Here is a 22,187-nt window from a genome sequence, read left to right as displayed (position 1 = left end):
TCATTGTGGTGTTTATACTATGTTTTTAATGTTATTTAGTTACTTTTAAGTTTTACTGTGTGATACTGTTTATAATACACAATAATCCTGCCATTACATAACACCAATTAATATAAATTCATGGTATGAAGGGGCTGCTCAATGTGATTGGGGGCATAAAACAAAATTTTAATGCGAGGCCTAAAATATAAATAAATTTCATATACATATTTATTCAAAATTTATTTTTCTTACTTTAGATGTAAGTTATTAGCATTTTAATATTATTTTTTTCAGATATCAGTTTTAGGTAAGATTTTATCAATTTAACAATGAAAAACATATTTTCAATGATGCAATTCATATATGAACTGTTAACATAATTATATAAGTAATAAGTTGATAAATATTGAATAAAGATAAGTGCTAGAACCATAGAATTTGACGTAAGAAGTTGATGACTCGGTATACCACATTTTAATATTCTTGTAGTAATGTTTGAAACTAAAATTTACAAAGAAATAGAAAAGAATTTGTAATTCACTTTCTTCTACTCTTTTCACTATTGATTCATATTTTTAACAAAGTACAAAAGATATTGCAGTGGGTAAAATAATATTTTTTTTAAAAAAATATTTTTTTATCATAAATAATCAATTTTTTCTATAGAAATTGTAACACATAATTTATTCTTGATAAAAATTTTGGGGGCCCAAAATTTGGGGGCTTAGGCAAAAGCCTTATTTTTCAAAGCATACAAAGATATCAACAATGTATTATCAAATTAATATGAATTCATGGTATAATACCAATGTATTATATAACACCAATTAATATGGATTCGTAGTATTTTCACCAATATATTTATCAAACTAAAATGCAATTACCAACCTTACAAATATTTCTCTTTAGATACGTAGATTAACTCAGAAAGGAAGAGAGATTAAAAAAAAAAGAATGAATAAGAAGAAAACGTGTTACTAGTAAACTTTAATTGAAAAGCTAGAAGGTAAGGAAAAAGTAAAACCATATTTATTCATATAATACAATGATTATCATCCCTCATAAAATAGGTACAAAATCCCAAAAGATGATATACTAAAATCGAAAATAAATAAATAATTAAAATTGAAAATAATTTAATTTGCTATGTTTGTAATTCAGAAACTTCGTTTATAATTAAAAGAAGTAACTGTATATATTGTTAATTAAAGTATTAAACTATATACTTTTGTAATTTTTATGCGAAAAAGGTAGAAGTACCCCTCTGTTAGATTCGTAGACTATGTGAACTAACCACGTGCATGCATGTCAAGGATTTGGAATTGGTCTTGGCATGTATGTGGGCTAAACAATGCAGAAAAGGTTCAAGGTTATTGGGTGTTGACAAGGCAGCTTGGACGTGCAAAAATTATGTGTGGGCAGACATCATCGGCAAGATAAGGCAGTAAGTTGGCTTGACAAGGCAAGACTGTGGGACTTGAAGATGTCAAGGCGAAAGAATTTACATGGATTGCTAAAATAAAACTAAGTGTTGGAAGATAGCTGAAATATTCAAAGTGTTGGAAGTAGGCTAAATATTTTAACTTTTGGAATGTAGGCTGAAATATTCTAAGTGTTAGAATATTGATTATTTCGGTTAGGATATAATTGAATTTGAATTATATTTGATGTGCTAAAAATATAGTTGTTGAAAACTTAGTTTAAATCCTCTAGTGACAAGTGTTGGACAAATGTCATTTGTAATTGCCGCGTGTAACTGCCTTGTGCAGAAATTTTATATAGGTGGAAATTTTGTCTAACGCATGGAAGATTGTTTCTGTCCTCAGACAATTCTTGAAGCCTTTTCCTTTGTTGGTTTGATATTAATAAAAGGTTGGGAAGAGTTTCGTACGTTGGTTGTGTTGTTACTTTGTTTATTGCCTAAGAAAAAGTAAGTTAAGTATTTCTATACTTAGCCAAATTCATAAGAGTGTAAGACTGAAGTTTGTAAAAGTTGTAGACTTCTTAGGAGTGGTGTTAGATAAAAAAAAACTGACCCTCTTTCAATTGGTATCAGAGCGAGGTAGAACGATGGTGATGAACACAGAACTTTGGGGAATAGTGCGCAAGGTTGAAGCCTTCGTTGGGAACACTGCTGAAATAATGGATGACCCAACGTTGGTGGATCTTTTGACGTAGATTATAAACTTGAGACTAGACGCTGACAAAGTTCGAGGGGAAGTTGGTGTGTTTAACGAAGATGTTGTAAGGCTATGAAGGTACAATTAAAGGGACTATAGAAGGATAATGAAAACCTTTGTGCAAAGATCGTTGTATTGTGTTGGGTCGTGGCAGCATTATGTTCAACTCGTGGGAAATCGTCTAAGATTAAAATTCCAGAACCTAAAGCCTTTAGTGGCGCAAGAAGTGCTAAAGAACTGGAAAATTTCATCTGGATATGGAATAGTATTTTACTACTACAAGGGTGCCTGAAACGGACAAGTTGAACATTACTACAATGTATTTGACGGGTGATACTAAACATTGGTGGAGGACTTGAAATACAGATGATGTAAGTGTTGGACGACCCAAAATTAATACATGGGATAAGTTAGTTGAAGAATCTTCCTAGCAATGCCTCTTGGCTTGCAAGAGACAAGCTGAAGAGACTGAGGTAGGCGGGTTCGGTGCGACATTATGTTAAGGAATTTACCTATGTGATGTAGACATTCAAAACATGTCTGATGAGGATAAATTACATAACTTCATTTTGGGTATGTAAGGCTGGGCTCAAAACGAACTTCAGAGGCAGAATGTCAAGGATTTGCTAGGGGCAATTGCTGCTACTGATTCATTAGTAGATTTTCGGATGACTCGAACTACTTCTGAAATGCCTTTTACATCGAAATCCAAGAAAAAAGGTGAGAAGAAAGGGGACTAGAAAAGGGAGAATCGTAATGATTATGCTAATGATAAAGGGAATGCACCATTGAAGTTAGGAAATAAAGAAAACAAGCCAAAGAACAAGGATGGAAATTCGAAAGGCTGTTGGACTTGTGGTGGTTCTCATTTGGCTAAGTCTTGTCCAAACAAAGAAAGAGTGAATGCTTTGCTTGCTGGAAAGTTGAATCAGGATGAAGAAGGAGAGGAAGTCATGGTTGTTATGACAAATCTTTTAGGTTTTGTCACATCCCCAGCTACCCTCGACACGTGGACACGGGACCTGGGACCACAAGTGATCCCAAGCTAACCCAGTGGCCGAGTCAAAATTTTCAATAAGAGGGTTCAAAATTCGTAGAAATAGACACACAAAGTAGCCGAAGGGGGTTCGGCATATACTATATATACATAAAATATTATATTAACCATGTATAAAAAGTATAATTTTCCGTCGAAGGGGTTCGGATGAACCCCCTTATACAAAGGTGGCTCCGCCCCCTAAGCTAACCCTACTGGCATGATCATGAGCATACTAAAGATAATAAACTGATGTGGAAGCAAAATCATAATTAAAATGAAAAGATGCGGAAATACCCATATACCATAACAGAAATATTTGAAATTGATGAGTTTAATACAAAAAATATACCAACTCAATATTAAGTTGAAACTGACTATCTCGGAAATAAGAATCTAACTGGCTAGAAATGTTGGGACAGACCCCAACTAAGTCTAGAAAAACAGAAACTAAAGGACTAAATATTGAAAAGAAACTCATGACTATTGTCCTCGGAGGATGAGTACTCACCACTAATTCTGCTGAACTGGAGATTGGAAATCGATCTAAGCGTGATCTAGATATTGAGAACATTAACCTACATCATGAGAAGATGTAGCGCAAGTATGTGTCAGTACTTGAAAGGTATTGAGCATGTATGTAACAATCCTAAAAATCGAATAAATAGGTACTTATGGTGATTTAATTATTAATTAAAAATCTGAAATTTTAAGGGCATAATGGTTCTTTCACGTATTAATTAAAATAAATCATATTTGTATTAATTTAATTTAAATCCCATTCGACTAAGTCTTGAATTAAGACTCCTAAACCTATGCTAACACTCTTCTAATCACGTTTATCACCTCTCCACGTTCAAAAGAAAAAAAAGAAACCTCTCTTATTCTCTCTGCCAAGAATAATGTGAAGAACAAAAAGTTTAAGCAAGTTTCTTCACACTTGAAGAACTCAAACGAATTTTAAAGAAAAACAATGTTAATCACACATTAGCCTACAGAGGTTTGTCCGTCGAAGTGGTGTTGACATTTAGAGGGTTGGACATGATTCTGGAGGAGGTTTGGGGCAGAAACATCAACGTTTGAACATCGATTAAGCTATGAGTTTCTTCTCTCTTGGTTCTTTTCCCAAGAGGCCCTTACGATTCAAACTATTCACCTCGAAACTAAGGTTGTTCCTCGTTGCATGTCCCTGTCACTAGTTCCCTATGATCTTCGGTTGGGTAATCTTGTTGGTAGAATTTAGTGATGATCTCGTTTCGAGTATGTGTTCATGATTATATGTTTATATTTTGTGTCTTTCCGAAATATGAATGAAAATACGTATGTATTTGTGCAAGATTGTGACCATGACTTTGAGTCTTTCTTTAGCATGTTAATAGCATACAAATTACTCGTGTTTTATGTGCAATTAGAGGCTCTTAAAATTGTGATGTTCACATGATTGAAATCCTAGAAATTCTAGTAAAAACAAATGACCAAATCATACCTTTAACTTGTCTTATGAATCCTAACGAACGACTAATAAAAAGGTGCTCAAATGTCCCGTAAAATGCTGCATAAAATATGTAACAAAGTTCCAGAATCTGGAAATCGGCTGCATATAATTTCTGGAATTTTTGGGCGTCTGAAAATAAAAAAAATATAGGTGAGGTCTGCAGGGATCGAACCCCAGACCTCACTAAAGCATATCTTAACAAAAAAATAAATAAAGGGGTGTGCTAATTGTGGATCGAACTGGGGCTGGGTTTACAGCAATCTCGGCAGAAAAAGAAAAAAATATATGTTGTTGTAGGGTTTCGATCCAACGACGTGGAGGATACCCCAAACAGGCAATTAAAAATAAGTGAGGCGCACGGGATTCGAACCTGTGTTCCCTTAGCCGGATGCCTATACTTAAAAGGTAAATATTTAAATGAGAGGAGTGGGATTCCAACCCACGTCCTCTAGGTAGGTAGCGAAGGAGAAGAGAAAAAAAAGGGGGGGGGGGGGCTGTGGGGAATCGATCCCACAACCCCTCGACCAGTAGCGAAAATGAGAAGCTAAGGAAGGGAAAATTTATTAAGGGAAAAGAATGGGGTCGTGGGGAATCGATCCCACGCCCCTCATCAGCTGCCAAGATGGAAGGTAAAAAGAAAAATAAGGAGGCTGTGGGGGTTCGAACCCACAACCTCCATTCCCCAGCGAAAATCAAAGGAAAAATCAAGAGGCTGTGGGGGTTTGAACCCACAACCTCTTGGTTTAGGCAAGAATGGGCAACAAGTGACTAATAAAAAAAATTAAAAAGGGATTGTGAAGGTTTGAAACCCCAACACTTCGGTTAATTTAGAATTCTAATTAAAATAGAAAATTAATCCTTTCATGTAAATGCTGAGATTAAATTTAGAATTTAATTAAAATAGAAAATTAATCATTTCATGTAAGTGTTGAGATTTAATTTAGAATTCTAATTAAATAGAAAATTAATCCTTTCATGTATATGTTGAGATTTAATTTAGAATTCTAATTAAAATAGAAAATTAATCATTTCATGTAAATGTTGAGATTTAATTTAGAGTTCTAATGTTATGAATATTAGAAATAAAATCAATGAAAAATATAAATGAAATCCAAGTGATTCAAGCTTTGGGTTCCCGTGCCCAAACTTCTGTATTGATACATAAGTCATACGTGAGTAAAATATCCAAGAGTAATGCTATCTACTTAGATAAAAAATCAAGATCTTGGCATATATACAAGATACATAAGTCTTGTGATACATAATCTTAGGAAAGTAAGAATCACATAGCGAACTATGAATGAAGCCCCATGGCTTGTATGTATAGACACATAAGTCTAAAATACGTTCAAAAATTAAGTGAACCTAAGATGTACGTAATGAAATGATGAACCTTAGGAGGGTTAAGTACGAGCGTAAGATACACTAAATAGCCAAGTGCATTGGCATATGATGAGATGAACTATGAAATGAAGAAATGAACATTCACGTAATAAGAGGTGAGTAACTATGAAAAACAAAGTACTAATAATGAAGAATGTGGTGACATTCATGATGTGAGGCTAATTTATACGATGAGAGCAATCTCAAATGAGCCTAAGTAAATGTTACCAATACGTACTCACCAATGACAGTGTAAGATAATGAAGGGACAAGTCTCTGTGAACACTCTAATGAAAATATTGAGTTTAAAACATTTAATACTAATGATGAGATGAGAAATCATCTAATGAGCTATGTTGTCCTCATACTAGAAGCCAGCTTCCATGATGTATGAGTTGAATGTCATGGAACTTTATACATAGCAACAATAGGCTAGCTATGAGCGGTGATGCCTTCTTTCGGGAAAGAAGAAGGTTCACGTAACTCTCATGAGATGAGATTGTCCGGGTCTCCATACATCTCCTAGTCTTTCAACCTATACTGCCAATATAGGGATCTGGCGGGGTTAAATTCCCATATACGCTAGCATGTTATTGAGTCACTTTGGCCGATGATTCTACCTCTTTCGGTGTGAGGGAGACACTGGATTTCATGATGCTCACATGATCTATGTCGGTTAAAGTTAAAGTTCCCAATGAATGAACGAGGCCAGCCTCAAATGGATCATATAAAGAGATGAATGATACCGAAGGTGTTAGGATAGGATAATCAGGAGGTAAGCTAGATTCAAGTAATGACATTAGATTATTCCTGATCATCGCACAGCAAACCCGATGAAAGTCTTAAACTACATCCTAGGTATAACTGGTGTTCACACTGGCCTATGAATGAAATGAAATGAATTATGTATGAATGAATGAAGCAGACTCTGTGTTTGCTAATGAAGACTCCCTAGTTCAGGTCCCATATGTTGAGCCCTCATTTTGGAAAGTCTTAATGTCAAGTTCATGATAACAAGATCTCATGGCATATGAATGAATAATATGAAAGAAGCTATGTGTTATATGATATGTGCTATATGAAGATGTTATGTGTTGTGTGCAATACGATAATTATAATGATGCATGTTACTCTCATGGCATAACTTTCCCAATCTCAATTTGGCAAGTCTACTGACTTGACTTCCAAAAATCATGTCGTTACGAAAGAGCTATTCTTTCTCATGCATGTCCTTGGTGTGTGCTTGCATATACCCATACTTAGTACAAGTGTGTACTAATTCCATACAAACATCTACTTTTAGGTGCAAGCACAGATGGGCGGTAGAGCTACAGGTTCGTTGTTGAAGATATCCGGACGTCAGCATTCATCCGGAGTTTGGTAGGTCCTCATGCTTTCGAGGATGCTACTGTTTTACATTCTAGCGTAGTCTTAGAGTTGAACTAGTGGAGCATGTTCCACTAGCGTTTATTTCCTGTTTTGGTTCAGACTTTGTATTGGTGCTATTTTGGCCATTATACAATTAATACTTAATGAATTATTTCTTTCAGTTGCTTATCTCTTTAATGTTAGATGGTTGATGATGAACGATTATGAAATGTTAAGAATGTTTATCAAGTATGTTTAAAGAATCAAAAGTTTCAAATTTTCCGCTAAAATTAACCTATGTAAAGTAAGAATGACGTAAGTAGGCTTGTTTGCGACCTCTAAGAGGTCAACGACGCCGATCTCGTATGGGGTCTAGATTCCAGTCGTGAGAATGTATGATTAATACAGAACTGAACAAGCACAAAGAGAAGCATAATATTCTGAACATGATATACTGAATTCTGAGCTAGCTGGATGAAATGGCCAAATTTATAACATGCTGAGACTGAATACTAACTGAACTGTAAATATGGTCAATGCAATAGAGTCTTATCTATGGGAGCTACTAACAACCGATAATAAAATCACATGAGCTAAATGTGGAGTCTGATGTGTACGCCCCATCGTGACCCAATATACCCAGCCAAAGGTATAAAGGCATGCTGGCGTGAGCATGAACTGATGCCCACAGAGTGGACTTACAACCTACTTGACTAGTAGTTTTGGGACTATTTGGGTACGTTGAACCATAGTCCAACTCAGTATTATGTTACTCTCACTGAATTAAGTGATTAACATATTATGAGTGAATTTCTGTAAATACTGGATAGCTCAAAACTGAACATGCAAATTGAGAATGCAACAATTAATCTGATAATGATGCATTAATAACTAATACATGTATATTTGAAGTAAGTGAAATATATAACCTATCATGTTTAATTCAAGAACTAAATAAAATACATAGCGAGAGTTCTGAAATTCTTTCAATAAACTGAGTAATAACATGGTAATGTAATTTGGAACATATAACTAACTAATTCATGGTAATTTTTGAAGTTCTAGAAATCCTAAGTCTAATCATGATAAGTGAATCAAGAATCTGACTGATATCTTGGACCCAATGGGTGAAAGTAACTCACTAGTGAAATCCAACATACCTGGTGATGAAATCTATGGAAAAATCTTTAGGGCTGAAACTGATAGAACGTTGTCGCGTTTTTGAACTAGGGTTCTTGACCTTTTTCTCCTCTCATGCTTTTTATTTTCTAAGTTTTTCTTAATGATTTGACTTGAGTAAGTATTAGTTATGTTTATAGTCTTAAACTGACTAAAATCTCATGATTTAGGATTTCAACTATGTATCATAGGGGTTAAACGAACTAGAAAAAGATCAAAAGACCCATGGAATAATTGCCGTCGGAGCAATTGACTACCTGGATCGATGGGCCGTCGTTCAATCAATGTTGCGTCATTTGTTCAACAGGTCTTCACTAAAATGGGCATAACTTTTTACTCAGAGGTCGGTTTTTAGCAACTCGGCGATGTTGCAAAGATGATTCAATTATCTATCACATCATAGGTCATAGGACATCTTATTTATTTTGTGCTTAGAGTTATGACCATTTGAAGTTGACTCAATCAGTAATTTCCCTTAACTAACCGCTAACTTCACCTACGGTCAAATCTACGGACCTTAGATTGAATAACAACTTGTGTTGGTCATCCGTAGTTCATGTCATAGGTTGGGTAACATGAGTCTCAATCCATGGACACAGACCACGGATCGTGGTCTGACTTACGGACCGTAGGTCTGTTTGTGGGTCGAGACTTAGTTTATTTTCTGAAATGAATTTTGAGAGGGGATGTAGATGTCAACTACGGACCTACAGTACAACTCGTAGATCAGACTATGGTTCGTAGATTGTGGCCGTAGATTGCCCCTGTAATTTGTGAAAAACAAACTTCTGGTCTGTTTTGGATACGGGGTGTTACAGGTTTGTCTTTCAATATTATTATGTTTATTAATAATGTTGAGTGGACATCTAAGACTTCAAATCCACATGCTTCATTGATTCATATGGAAATGAAAATAAAAGAAAAATTGTGATGGCTATGGTTGATAGGGGGCTACTCATACGTTTATTGATGTTAATAGTGCTGAAAAATTAGTGCTTAAGTTGACTAAAAGTCCTTCCTACGTCAACACAGTGACTGCTAAGGCACAAGACATTGTGGGTATGGATTATGTGGTGTCTATGTCGACTGAAATTTGGGTGGGAAAACATAATTTGATGGTGATGCCACTAGGAGATTTTGAGATGATACTTGGTATTGATTTTCTCAGAAAATTCTAGTTTGTTCCTTTTTCACATTTAGATGAGATCATAATTATGAGTGAAAGCAATGCTGGATTTGCGAAAGGTGTTCATCCGTTTGGAAAAGTCAGTAATGTTGCAAAGAAGAAGGATAGAGGAATGATGTTGTCTGCTATGTCGATTGCCAAAGAGCTGAAGAAGGGTAATGAAACTATACTTGTTGCCTTAGTCGAATTGAAGCCTAATAACTGTTGGAAACTTAGTTTAAATTCTATAGTGGCAAGTGTTGAACAAATTTGATTTGTAACTGTCGCATGTAACTGCCATGTGCAAAAATTTTATATAGGTGGAAATTTCATCTAAGGCATGTAAGATTGTTTCTGGCCTTAGACAAATTCGTGAAGCCTTTTCCTTTGTTGATTTGATATTAATAAAGGGTTGGGAAGAGTTCTCGTACGTTGGTTGTGTTGTTACTTTGTTTATTGCCTAAGAAAAACTAAATTAAGTATTACTATACTTAGCCAAATTCGTGAGAGTGTAAGGCTGAAGTTTGCAAAAGTTGTAGACTGCTTGGGAGTGGTGTTAGATTAAAAAATCGATCCTCTTTCACCCTCCTAGATTATGACCCAAATCTCAAAGAAATATCTTAACTAAATCAAAATTCTATTACCACTTGAACTCTTTTATTTTTTTTGGTCACTTTTTGACTTGCATGGCATCCGAATATCTCTCATGCGCCTCAATTGCGTGAAATCACGAAATATGCCATATAAATAAAAAACTATACAAAATTACCAAAAAAGAATTCAGCAGATACTTGTGTCTTCTCTCTAATTTTCACACATACAATTTGTTGATTTTAACATTTTAGTTAGTCCAACACTACTAAGCATTATGTTGAAATTTCTAAGGATGCACTTCCAAGACGGAGGATCAGATAANTGTTGTACTATATTTCTATGATGATATGTGTTGGATTCTTTAAGTTGTAAGTATTGTTTTCCTTGTGGTCCTAAGGTGATGCATTGCACCATCACTAAAGGGTTATTTGGGAAGTTAATGAATAAAAAGGAAATTAGCTCACTGTTAAGGGAACAAGAGATCATTGTAATGTAACTCAAAAATGTAATATGTCCTATCTGTGATTCTATGAAGTGTTTGGCCTTAGAATATGTTTATATGAAGTGTACGAATTATATCAATCTACTGTTTCAATATTTTATAAAGATTTAATCATAAAGGCATGAAATATGATTTCAAGAAAATATCCCTTTTAAATACATGTTTTTGCATAGTTGTCATACTTAGTGCATTCTTTTACTAATTCCATTCTTCTCTGGTGTTTACATAAAGTGTAGGTTATGGATGCTTAAAGAATGTCTATATGATTAAGGAGATTGATATGTGATTCCCAAGCTCAAGGAAAGGAATCCTTAAGTCCTAGGATTTACTATGTTATTGTTTACTGTAAAGTCTTAAATATTGTAATTATGTTTATGTTTTAAGGGTAATGTCGACTCTAAGATGGATTAGAGAGTTAGATTCTATATATGTATTATGACTTATATATATATATATATATATATATATATGAAGTTATTTGTCCTCTTTTTTTCCAATGTAGTTTATTTGGAGATTCTATATTGATAACATTTTTTATTATGGTCGTATTGGATGAGATATGTAATGTGTTAGAGCTCTAATTTCTTTTGTTGGAATATGGTTGAAGTTCACATTCGATTCTAGAAAATGTAAACTAAATTAGTTTTGAATTTTATCAAGAAAAAGAACAAATATAATTTTTTTCTAATAACGATCTTAAATTTTAAAAAGTTCACTTATTGAATCGTAATCTTTTTTAAAAATAATTCACTTAATATGAACTAAAGGAAGCATAGTCTAACTTGTAACTAAAATTGTTTTTATTGATTTTTTTCTCTATTAGTTTTGATAAGCCTAATGAATAGCTCTAAAATTCTAAAATTTCATATTCTTTGAACTCCTTTTGACATTTGATAAAATTTCAAACTCCACCCGCTCTTTCTATATTAGAGTTGGAGGTTAATGTAATAGCATAGTGAGGCTGCAGCAACCTTTACACTTTCCTGGTACCGAACATAATCAAATGCTATCATCAATTACTACAAGTTGTTTGGCTCGTAAGCATACAATCATTGGAGGGATCATTCAAATTCATCACTATCATCAACACTTAAACTCAACTCAACATTATGCTTCTCTTCTCCAATCTTGCATTGCTCGAAAAGCAGTTCAGCCTGGAAAGCAGCTCCATGCGCATCTATGCCTCACGGGTTTAGGCTACAATATCAATTTAGCAACAAAGCTTGTTAATCTTTATTGTGTTTGTGACAAATTGCCGAATGCCCATCACCTGTTTGATAGAATTCCTAAAGGAAATATTTTTCTTTGGAATGTTTTGATTCGTGGTTATGCTTGGAATGGACCATATGAGGCTGCAATTTCTCTGTATTATCAAATGATTGATTATGGTCATGTGCCTGATAATTTTACTTTTCCGTTTGTACTTAAAGCGTGTTCGGCCTTGTCTGCGATTGAAGTGGGGAAGGATATACATGAATATGCAAAGAGAACGAAGTGGGATAAGGATGTTTTTGTGGGTGCTGCTCTTATTGACATGTATGCTAAATGTGGTTGTGTTGGTAGGTCCAGGGAGGTGTTTGAGAATGTCGTTGAGAGGGATGTAGTTGTTTGGAATTCAATGCTTGCTGCTTACTCACAAAATGGTCACCCTGAGGATTGTTTGGCTTTATGTGGTGAAATGGCGTGTGGAGGTATTAGACCCACGGAGGCGACCTTGGTGACTGCGATTTCTGCTTCTGCTGATGTTGCAGCTCTTCGACAGGGGAGGGAGCTTCATGGGTATAGTTGGAGACAGGGTTTTGACTCTCTTGACAAAGTGAAGACAGCACTTGTGGATATGTATGCCAAGAGTGGGTCTGTGAAGGTTGCTAGGATCTTGTTCGAAGGACTCCAGGAGAAAAGAGTAGTTTCTTGGAATACTATGATCACTGGATATGCAATGCATGGTCATGCTAATGCAGCACTTTGCCTGTTTAATGAGATGGTTGGCAAAGCTAAGCCGGATCATATAACTTTTGTAGGTGTTTTATCAGCTTGTAGTCATGGAGGTCTGTTGAGTGAAGGGAGGATGTATTTTGATTCAATGGCAAAAGATTATGGAATTGAACCAACTATTCAGCACACTACATGCATGGTTGATCTCCTAGGTCATTCTGGTCGCTTAAATGAGGCTTATGGACTAATCACACAGATGAAAGTTATGCCAGATGCTGGTGTCTGGGGTGCATTTCTTAATTCATGTAAAATCCATGGTTATGTGGAATTTGCAGAATTGGCATTAGAGAGGTTGATTGAGCTTGAGCCTGATGATGCAGGCAATTACGTGATCCTATCTAATATTTATGCCCAAGCAGGTAGATGGGAAGGTGTTGCAAAGCTTAGAGAACTAATGAACGAAAGAGGTGTGAAGAAAACCACCGCGTACAGTTGGATTGAAGTTAAAAACAAAGTACATGCATTTCTCTCTGGGGATACATCTCATCCTATGTCTGACGAGATTTATGCAGAGCTACAGAGCTTAGGAGCACGAATGTTACAAGCTGGCTATGTCCCAAACATTACGCCAGTTTTCCATGATGTGGAAGATGATGAGAAGAGCAGAATGGTGTGCAGCCACAGTGAAAGGCTAGCGATTGCTTTTGGACTAATTAGTACACCCCCAGGGACAAAGTTGTTGATCACCAAGAATCTCCGAGTTTGCGAGGACTGTCATGTTGCGATCAAGTTTATCTCAAAGTTAACAGAGAGAGAAATCACTATCAGAGATGTCAATCGCTATCATCATTTCAAAGATGGCATCTGTTCTTGTGGAGATTATTGGTGAAATGGGTTCAGGAATTTGTGATGAGAAATCAATTGCTTCTTGAAGAAAAATTGGCTCATCTAACTGAGTAAAGTGTAAATCATGATTGTTTTGTCAAAAAGCAATAACTCTTTAATTGTGCCCATGTTCTTATTCTCAATAAAGAAGCAGCTCCAATTGGTTTCAGCAAAGAGATATTGGGTTTGGCCAATGTAAGAAGAGAACTCGGATTCGTTCCTGCAATTAATTTGTCGCCACTCCTCACTACACGTCAGACATCATCTATTCTTGAAAATCATACATAGATTTTCCATGCAGCTTCAGAAATACATCTCTATGTGAGATAGTTAATGACCTTATCATTGGTGTATCTCAGTGGTGAATTACATTTAGAATTTGAAACTGTAGCCAGCTCGTACACGGACATGTTTTTAGTAGGTTTGCTGATTCTTTTCATGTATAGGTAGAGCCCACATGGTCAAATGGTCAAAAAACCAATTCTTCTATATTCTCATCCAAATTATACATCTCAAACAGTTGGTTATGACCGAATGCCTATATACTCTGAATAACATCTTCAGTCTCCAAGCAAACGACTGGCCATGTTATTTAGCATTAGCTACTAAATCAGGTATTATTTGTTCAGCACACTATTTCCTTCTTCATTTAGCCCTTTGCATAAACATCGATACATTTGTATATTTGGGAAATTTTTCATATTTACTTTTCACTTTTGCCCGTGTTGAGATGTTATTTAAGGAGTTGACATGATCTGTGTGGACCTTGCAAAGTATGTTTGATTTTTTACACATTGAGATGCTCTCTATTTATTGAACACCATATTTTTAAGTCTTTAGATTTCTACTCTGCATCATTGATAGTTTGATTTGGTGCAAGTTGGGGCTTTCTGTCCAGTCGCATTTTGATGTACATATTTCTTACTTTGGTGAATAAAAAGCTTCTAAGTACCAGATAACTATCTAGGTCGGTCATTGGGTTGCTTGCTTGTGGCATATCTCAGATATGTTTGCAGGCACTTATTGAACATAACCTATCTTCCCATCAGACAAACGGTAGAAAGATATACTGGGGTTAATATTTATCTGTAAAACAGTGAGCTCCTCCAGAATAAGCTAAGAAGAATCTTATCTTGATCAGATACTATATTAGAGGGATTTGTACCATAGATAGTCTCCGATCGCAAGGGGCGTCCACAAGACATGTAAAGCTCCCTAAATGTCTGCCTTTCTGAATCTATTCTAATTTCAACGCAAGGATAAGGTTTTGAGGCTGATCTTTCTCCTTCTTTCTTATTTACTTTGAAAGCAGAACTCTGGGAAAACAGCCAGTCTCCTTAGTCCTAAATCTTGCTTCTCTTATAGTCTTTTGGTCTTGTCGCGTTTTTGGCAGATTTTCATCGTCCAAAGGCTGTCAAAGATATCTACAAATCCGTTAAGCCTACTTCCTAGTACTCCGAGGTTTCCATTTCAGTATCTTTTGGAATGATTTCTAGGATATAGCAACAAAACAGAGTTGTTTTCAAATGTTTACTTTCACTTCCATTCAGAGCTATTTTTTACCCTATAACTATCCAGACTAACATTATGTAAACAGGAAAATATTTCTTCAAGACATCTAAAGCACTATTTGTTCTCCTAGAATACTACTTAGTTGGGTTTTCTGGAACACTGTGGAGATTTTGACTAGGTAAAATAGGGTTTAGATAAGATCATTATAAACAAGGGAGTGGTTAAACATCTGTACAGCCCAAAAAAAAAAAAGCATGTAGAAATGGGAGTTAGTTATTAAAATAACATATGACACTGTTATAATGTGCTAACAATTTAATTATTAGCTTGCTTTAATATTGTGCTAATTAACAATTTAACATCCTTTTCTTTCCAGGAGCCTGTTGTATAAGGAAGACTTTGACTTCCCAAGTTTGATCCATGATCTTCAAAACGATGCTCCCCCTTCGGTTGTTGATACTTTCTTCACATTCCTGGTGGCAATCCACCGCGAACGTAACAAATGGTTGTACTTCAATAGTCAAGAACATTTTCGTTTTATCAGGACAGAGCAACATGTTTGGATGCAGCAGTCTTTAATCAGACCAGACCAGTCCAGCAGGTACGGTTAATTTGGTTAATTTGACTTGGGACGGTGTGGTTCTACCTGAGTGTCATCCCAACAAATCCGTCAATCCTCTGACTTAGTGCAGAACTTACATAAGCTACATTGTTAGTTTACACACACAGCCAACTTTTTTCGGTAACAACTTTTATACATCTTTATACTTGTAAATAATGTATCTACCTCCCTTGTATCCAAGTGTATAACACGGAAAAAATTTTCAGATTCAGTTTTTGAAGATATGAACTCATAACTTAAACTGAATCGAACGCAAAAAACAGGGGTGATGTAGTGCCCTATTTTTAAAGTCTCCTTGAACTGTAAATTGTATGTCCCGCCCCCATCCCCGATGCTCCATAGATGGAGATGCTAGTTATTTACCGTGATCTTTTATTTTGTAGATCTAATTCTTAGTGCCCGTTTGACCATGCCATATGGTATCATGAGATGAAATTGATGTTTTGTTTGGACATGCAATATGAAATTGTTGTACGAGTATTTTTTCATAAACATAAGAATCTCATAAGTTGTAAAACTATTAAAATAGTCTCAATTGTTCCTTCAATCTTATCAAATAAATAAAAATTTATGAAATTGCATAATAAATTATTACAAATCTATTTGTTTTCCACTTAAATAATTGTTTCATCTAACATTAATTAAATAAAAAAAATTGAACAAAAATTGTAGTGTACTAGTCTTTAATATAAACATATGACATAGTATGTACAATTTCCGCACGTTGAACTTGCTTTTCTCGATCATGTGACCGAGAAGACGAACCAACATTCTTACTTTGAGCCATTTATTGGACAATATCATCTGTAACTATATTTTCATGTTCATAAACCATAAATTATTCATCACTTTATCAATCGATTGGTGTGAGTTAAAGTGACTATATGTTGGTGGGAATAATAATTTTATATCTGTGAAAATAATAGATTTTTTAAAGTAATGATGTGATTATAAATTTTATTTACATATGAAATAAATGGTAGCAGATATAATTGTGAGATTCTTTTAATAAAATGTAAACTCGTGAATCGAATTATGTATTAAAATATCTCAAATAATGATATAGAATTACTATATAATTTCATATCATAGTTTTTGAACAATATGAAATCACATCCCATAATACGAAATTATGAAATAAAATCAGTATAAAATTACATGTCCAAAAATGATACTATATCGTAATACGGTATCAGATGGCCAAAAGTCTACTTAGTATAGAGTGTAGACATGCTGGTATAGGTGCACAATGACTCACGAGACAGAAATCAAGACATCTTTCAATGTAGCGTTGGGAAATCAAATTTGACTCTAACAGAGTTGGACAATAAAATATTTCTGCTCATGGCTAATAAAAACAATATCTCTGTGCCCAAACCTAACATGTGTTTTCATCCTTAAAATATAAAAAAAATACTGTGTCCACATCCAATGAAATAGCTAATGTAGTTGAGATATTTCTCATACTGATATAATATTTATATTAGTAATATGCTTTCATAACTTTAATCTGTCAGTACGTAAAGTTAACTTTTAGATATATTGTATTTGGAGTACTCCTTGCCTTAACCCCCCATATGCGGCGCAGATGCTGGGTCACAGCATCTTTTTTCTCTTTATTTGAAACCCAGGGGCAGAGTTTCTGGTTTGTATGCTCGATATTTATATTGATAAATTAAACTCAGTTATTTTCACTTAAAATTATTACTATAAAAGTTAGAACTCATAAAGTTTAAAATTTTAGCTTCGTCTTTGGTTAACACATATCAATGCGATAACCAGAAAACAAATTAACTCGGTAAGCTAAATAACTCTCCTTAGGACTCGCAAACAAATATTTCAGTGTTAATCAGGGAATCCAAAGTCTTCATTTTTTCAGCAGCCATTGTGTGTGTATATATATATAGAGAGAGAGAGGTGTTACACAATCAATCTACTTCTCTGTTTTTCACTCCAACTGATGGCTGATGAAGAATCAAACTCCAATATCATCGATTCTTCGCAGTCATCAGAAGAAAAGGATGATGCTCTAATAAACGAGCTGCCAAGTGCTCTGTTTTGGGATGCTATGGAGATTAGAAAATGGAAAGAGTTCTGGTTCGAGCCCGGCCTAATCAAATGTGCTATGAAATTTAGTTCCTCCTTCCAAGCTGGGAGTGACGATGTTTTATTAGCATCAGCTCCAAAGACCGGTACGACTTGGCTCAAAGCCCTTTGTCTCTGTATCTTGCACCAGAATCATAACATCCCCGAAAATGAAGATCTGTTAACTAAAGACAATCCACAATTTCATGTTCAGACCATTGAATCCTCCATTTACTCCACAAAACCAACTCCTGATCTGTATTCCACGCCATCTCCAAGACTTATCCACACACATTTGCCTTTCCATTTCCTTCCAAATTCCATCATCAATTCCAACTGCAAAATTGTTTGCGTAGCCCGAAACCCAAAGGACACATTGGTCTCTCTATGGCATTTTTTCAATTCCATTTTCAGGGGAAATCAAGAACCTTATCCCCTGGAAAAGGCGGTTGACGAGTTCTGCACAGGGGTTCATCAATACGGTCCGTATTTTGAAAATGTATTGGGTTATTGGTTAGAAAGTCAGAAGAGGCCTGAGAAGATGCTGTTCTTGAAATACGAAGAGATGATAAAGGACCCGAAAGAACAGGTGAGGAAATTGGGATTGTTTCTGGGGAAGCCATTTGAGAAGGAAGAGGATTTGGAAAAAGTTGTGTGGAGGTGTAGTTTAGAGAGATTGAGGAACTTGGAAGTGAATAAAAATGGCTCTGTTATTTACGGCGTTCCGAATGGTAGTTATTTCAGGAAAGGGATTGTTGGCGATTGGAAGAATTACTTGAATCCTGAAATGGAAGATCGAATTAATCAAACAACACATCTCAAGTTTAAAGACTTTGGATTAGAGTTTGAGACTTGATATCCCTTTCTTTGTTTTTTCATTCATTTCTTTATAGTTGTTCATAAATACACGCGGAAGAAAAGAACGTAACTCTTTGGTGTCATAAGTTACCTTTCTATCTTCCTCGCGTCAGGCGTTCCCAAAGGGATGCTAGTTAAAGAGTAGGTCCCTATTAATGGGGTTCTATGCTCTTGTGAGTTGTATTTGGTTTTTCAATTTTGTAGCTCGTTATAAGTACTTGCTTCTATTTCTCTTTACTTCTCTTCCCCCTTTTATTTATTTAAATATTAAAAATTATGAAAAAAAAGATCCTTGTGTTATATTTACTAGTGTCAATTTGATTAGACAGACAAATCTACTATTGTCCAAAGCGAGTCAATTAACATATTTTCGTCAAATATTCTAACTTAGCAACTCATGTGGATCATGTTATGTTTTGTGTTGTATTGTACTTGTAGCTTATTTTCATTTGTGATATTTGTTCTAGATCAACTCACCCAAAATAGTTTCTACAAAAGTCGCAAGAGCTTTAGAGATTTTATAGACAATTCTCGTAAAATCACTACTTGCCCTTTTGCAAACCAATGTGTTACCTTATAAAATACTTTTATGACAAAAATTGAAATGTTAATTAAAGAATGTACCTAATTATATTCGTTTTTGTGTTTGTAACAAAACAAGAAGCTAAGTCAAGCACAAGTTGAGACAAGTCATCGTAAGTATGGTATAAATACTTTAGTCATCTGACTTATTTTCTTAATCTCTCAATAGATTTAACATGTGGATCAAACCAAATACTTTTGAATTTTGATAGGCTTATTTCTCTTAATTTTTTCAATAAGATCGTGAATTTCATCAATAGTAAGCGGCTTCTGATAATAATAATCAAGGCCAGCATTCATGAATGATTTCTTCTCTTCTTCTTTTTCTTGGGCTCTCATCCCCACAATCAAGCTACAAACATGCATATCTCGAAGTTCCTTAGTTGCCTGCATAATAAAAAACATTTCTTACTTGAATTGTAGGTAAAAAAAATTAAGATGTTCAAATAAAAATTAAATTAAGATTTATAGAAGCATACTTGACGACCATTCATTACTGGCATGTATAAATCCATCAAAATCAAATCAAAGCATGCATCGGAGTGATGAGCAAGAATAGCTTCTTTGCCATTTTTGGCCTCATGAGTTTCCACACCAAATTTCATTAGAAATGCTTGAAGGATCATTCGAGTTGTAGTGTCATCATATACTATAAGTGCTTTGAGTTTTTTCACAACGTTGGAGTTAATAGACGCTTCGAATGACAACATTTTTTCTGAGATTAAAAACTTGAAAGCAAAAAGTGTCACTCTATCCCAAATCATATGATATAAATTCAAATTTTTAGAGTCAAAACTTTTTTATTTTGATTGTAAATTTTTGGACATACAATCTCTGTTTTTGATTATTTTTTTTACTTATTTAGAAACTAAATAAAAGATAATCCAAATCATATGAACTAAATTTTGAGAGTCAAACTTCTTTATTTTGACCGTAAATTTGGACATATAATCTTTATGTTTTTCTTTTCTTTTACATATTTAGAAATAAAATAAAAGGTACTATAAGTAGAGTTGTCAATATGAGCTAGTCCACCCCATTCGGGCTAATCCATACATGATTTGACATTTCAAGGGTCAGTTCGGACTAACTCATTGGCTAGAAAACGGTCAGTCCAAGCCACAAGTATGTGGGATACAGGCTTGCCGGGCCATCTCACTTTTTAAAAAATTATATTTTTTATAATTATTATATTAAATTAAATTATAAATTATAATTTAAAAATATTGTCATAAATATCGACAAATCAATATTACATGATGTTAATGTTACTACTTGTTAATCAAATCCACAAATAAAATTATCTTTATAATATTTATCAAGTTTGTTTTTTTTCAAGTAAAAGTATAAGTATCTAAATAAAAATATCAATCTAATTGTTTTGAGTTTGGACTCTCTTTAATTTTAAATTTCAATATCATATTTTATTTTTAATTAATTTTTATTGGTCCACGGGCCGACCCTATTGATATTTCTCAAGCCCTACAAATCAACAGACTTGTTCAGGCCGGACTAAAAAGTCATTATCGTAAATGGACTCCAAAAGTCTTAGCCCAACCCTATTAAATCCCGCGTTAGGCCAAACTAGCCCAACGGGCCTACCCCATATTGACGCTCTAACTATAAGTATAAGAATTTAAAATTAAATTTTTTAAAGGACAGAGAAATAAATCACGGTATAAGATTATCTTATTTAACTCTCAAAATTCAGACTATATCATATAAAATGAGAAAAAATATCTTATTCCGCGAATTCCATTCCTTTTGGTAAGATGCATTTTGAAAGTGATTTTTTTTTAAATTATTATGCAAATCCTTCAATTAGTTATTTTGAAGTCAGATTATATATATATATATATATATATATATATATATAAATCGAAATGTCCCTAATAGATTGGATAAATGTTACCTAATATAATAATAGCTAGGCTTAGCAAACGTTTGATCATAGATTCTTAAATAATTTTGGCAAGTTATTTTTAAGTGAAGTTTTACTCTGTGTTTGACTATAGATTTTGGGAGAAATATTTAACTTTTTCAAGAAATATGTTTTATACCTATAAGTTCTTAAAAATATCAAAGTGGCGTAGCCAAAATTTTTACGAAGGGTGCTCAGGAATTGTACACGAGTACATTTTTTCTTTTGGATGAATGAGTGCACTGGAAATTTTAAAAATTAAGCTACGTAATATACATGAAAAGATTTAAAAAATATGTAATATACATAAAAAAAAAATTTAAAAAAAAAGATGAAACAGTGCACTCGGAATTTTTAGAATCAAACTACGTAATACACATGATTCTTTTTTGAAAAAAAGTATGTAATGTACATGAAAGAATTTGAAAAAAAATAAAAGAATTTATCGAAAAAGTACTAAAGACTTGGCTCTTTCAAGGTGCCTTAAACCATTAGGTGACAACACCGTGTTATGTTAAGGGTGTCTAGGGTACATTATATAACCACTTTGTATATTATTTTACTTGTATTTACGATACAATTTCCTAACAAAGGGTATCTAATGTCCAATTGGACACCCTAAAGAGTACGAAGCTACACCCCTAAAAATATCCATAAGTTTGTATAATAGATTTATAACGAATATGTTCTGTAAAATTTATTATAACGAACACAATTAATACTTTGTAAGAATTTTTAAAAATATATATAGATATCTAACACAAAACAAGAATTTTTTAAAGCGGAGGGTCAGGTGAGATGTTATAGTAACTATTCCTTTTTCAATAAAAAAATAATATGTTACATTTTGGAGGTGGGGGGATGAAGTAAGAATATTTTTTAGCTTTTATAAAATAGGGGGGG

General features: G+C 34.2%; 2 protein-coding genes across 2 annotated transcripts; both read left to right on the top strand.

Annotated features, from left to right (window-relative positions):
• Positions 1-11,685: 11,685 nt before the first annotated feature.
• Positions 11,686-16,145, top strand: LOC107012938 (pentatricopeptide repeat-containing protein At3g46790, chloroplastic-like). Its single transcript, XM_015212911.2, has 2 exons — positions 11,686-14,318; positions 15,593-16,145. The coding sequence occupies exon 1, from the start codon at positions 11,888-11,890 to the stop codon at positions 13,706-13,708; it is 1,821 nt and encodes a 606-aa protein (XP_015068397.1). The 5' UTR covers positions 11,686-11,887; the 3' UTR covers positions 13,709-14,318; positions 15,593-16,145.
• A 1,245-nt stretch (positions 16,146-17,390) lies between these two features.
• On the top strand, positions 17,391-19,018 carry LOC107013876 (cytosolic sulfotransferase 5-like). Its single transcript, XM_015213757.2, has one exon. The coding sequence runs from the start codon at positions 17,799-17,801 to the stop codon at positions 18,777-18,779; it is 981 nt and encodes a 326-aa protein (XP_015069243.1). The 5' UTR covers positions 17,391-17,798; the 3' UTR covers positions 18,780-19,018.
• The last annotated feature ends 3,169 nt before the right edge of the window (positions 19,019-22,187 follow it).

The sequence above is a fragment of the Solanum pennellii genome, chromosome 3, assembly GCF_001406875.1.
Source record: "Solanum pennellii chromosome 3, SPENNV200".
In the NCBI taxonomy this organism is placed as follows: domain Eukaryota; kingdom Viridiplantae; phylum Streptophyta; class Magnoliopsida; order Solanales; family Solanaceae; genus Solanum; species Solanum pennellii.
The sequence above is the reverse complement of the archived record's forward strand: the minus strand, read 5'-3'. Positions and strand labels throughout refer to the sequence as shown.

Bases quoted from the DNA above. Each gene is read 5' to 3' on its own strand.
- LOC107012938 (XM_015212911.2), top strand. From the start codon at position 11,888: ATGCTATCATCAATTACTACAAGTTGTTTGGCTCGTAAGCATACAATC.
- LOC107013876 (XM_015213757.2), top strand. From the start codon at position 17,799: ATGGCTGATGAAGAATCAAACTCCAATATCATCGATTCTTCGCAGTCA.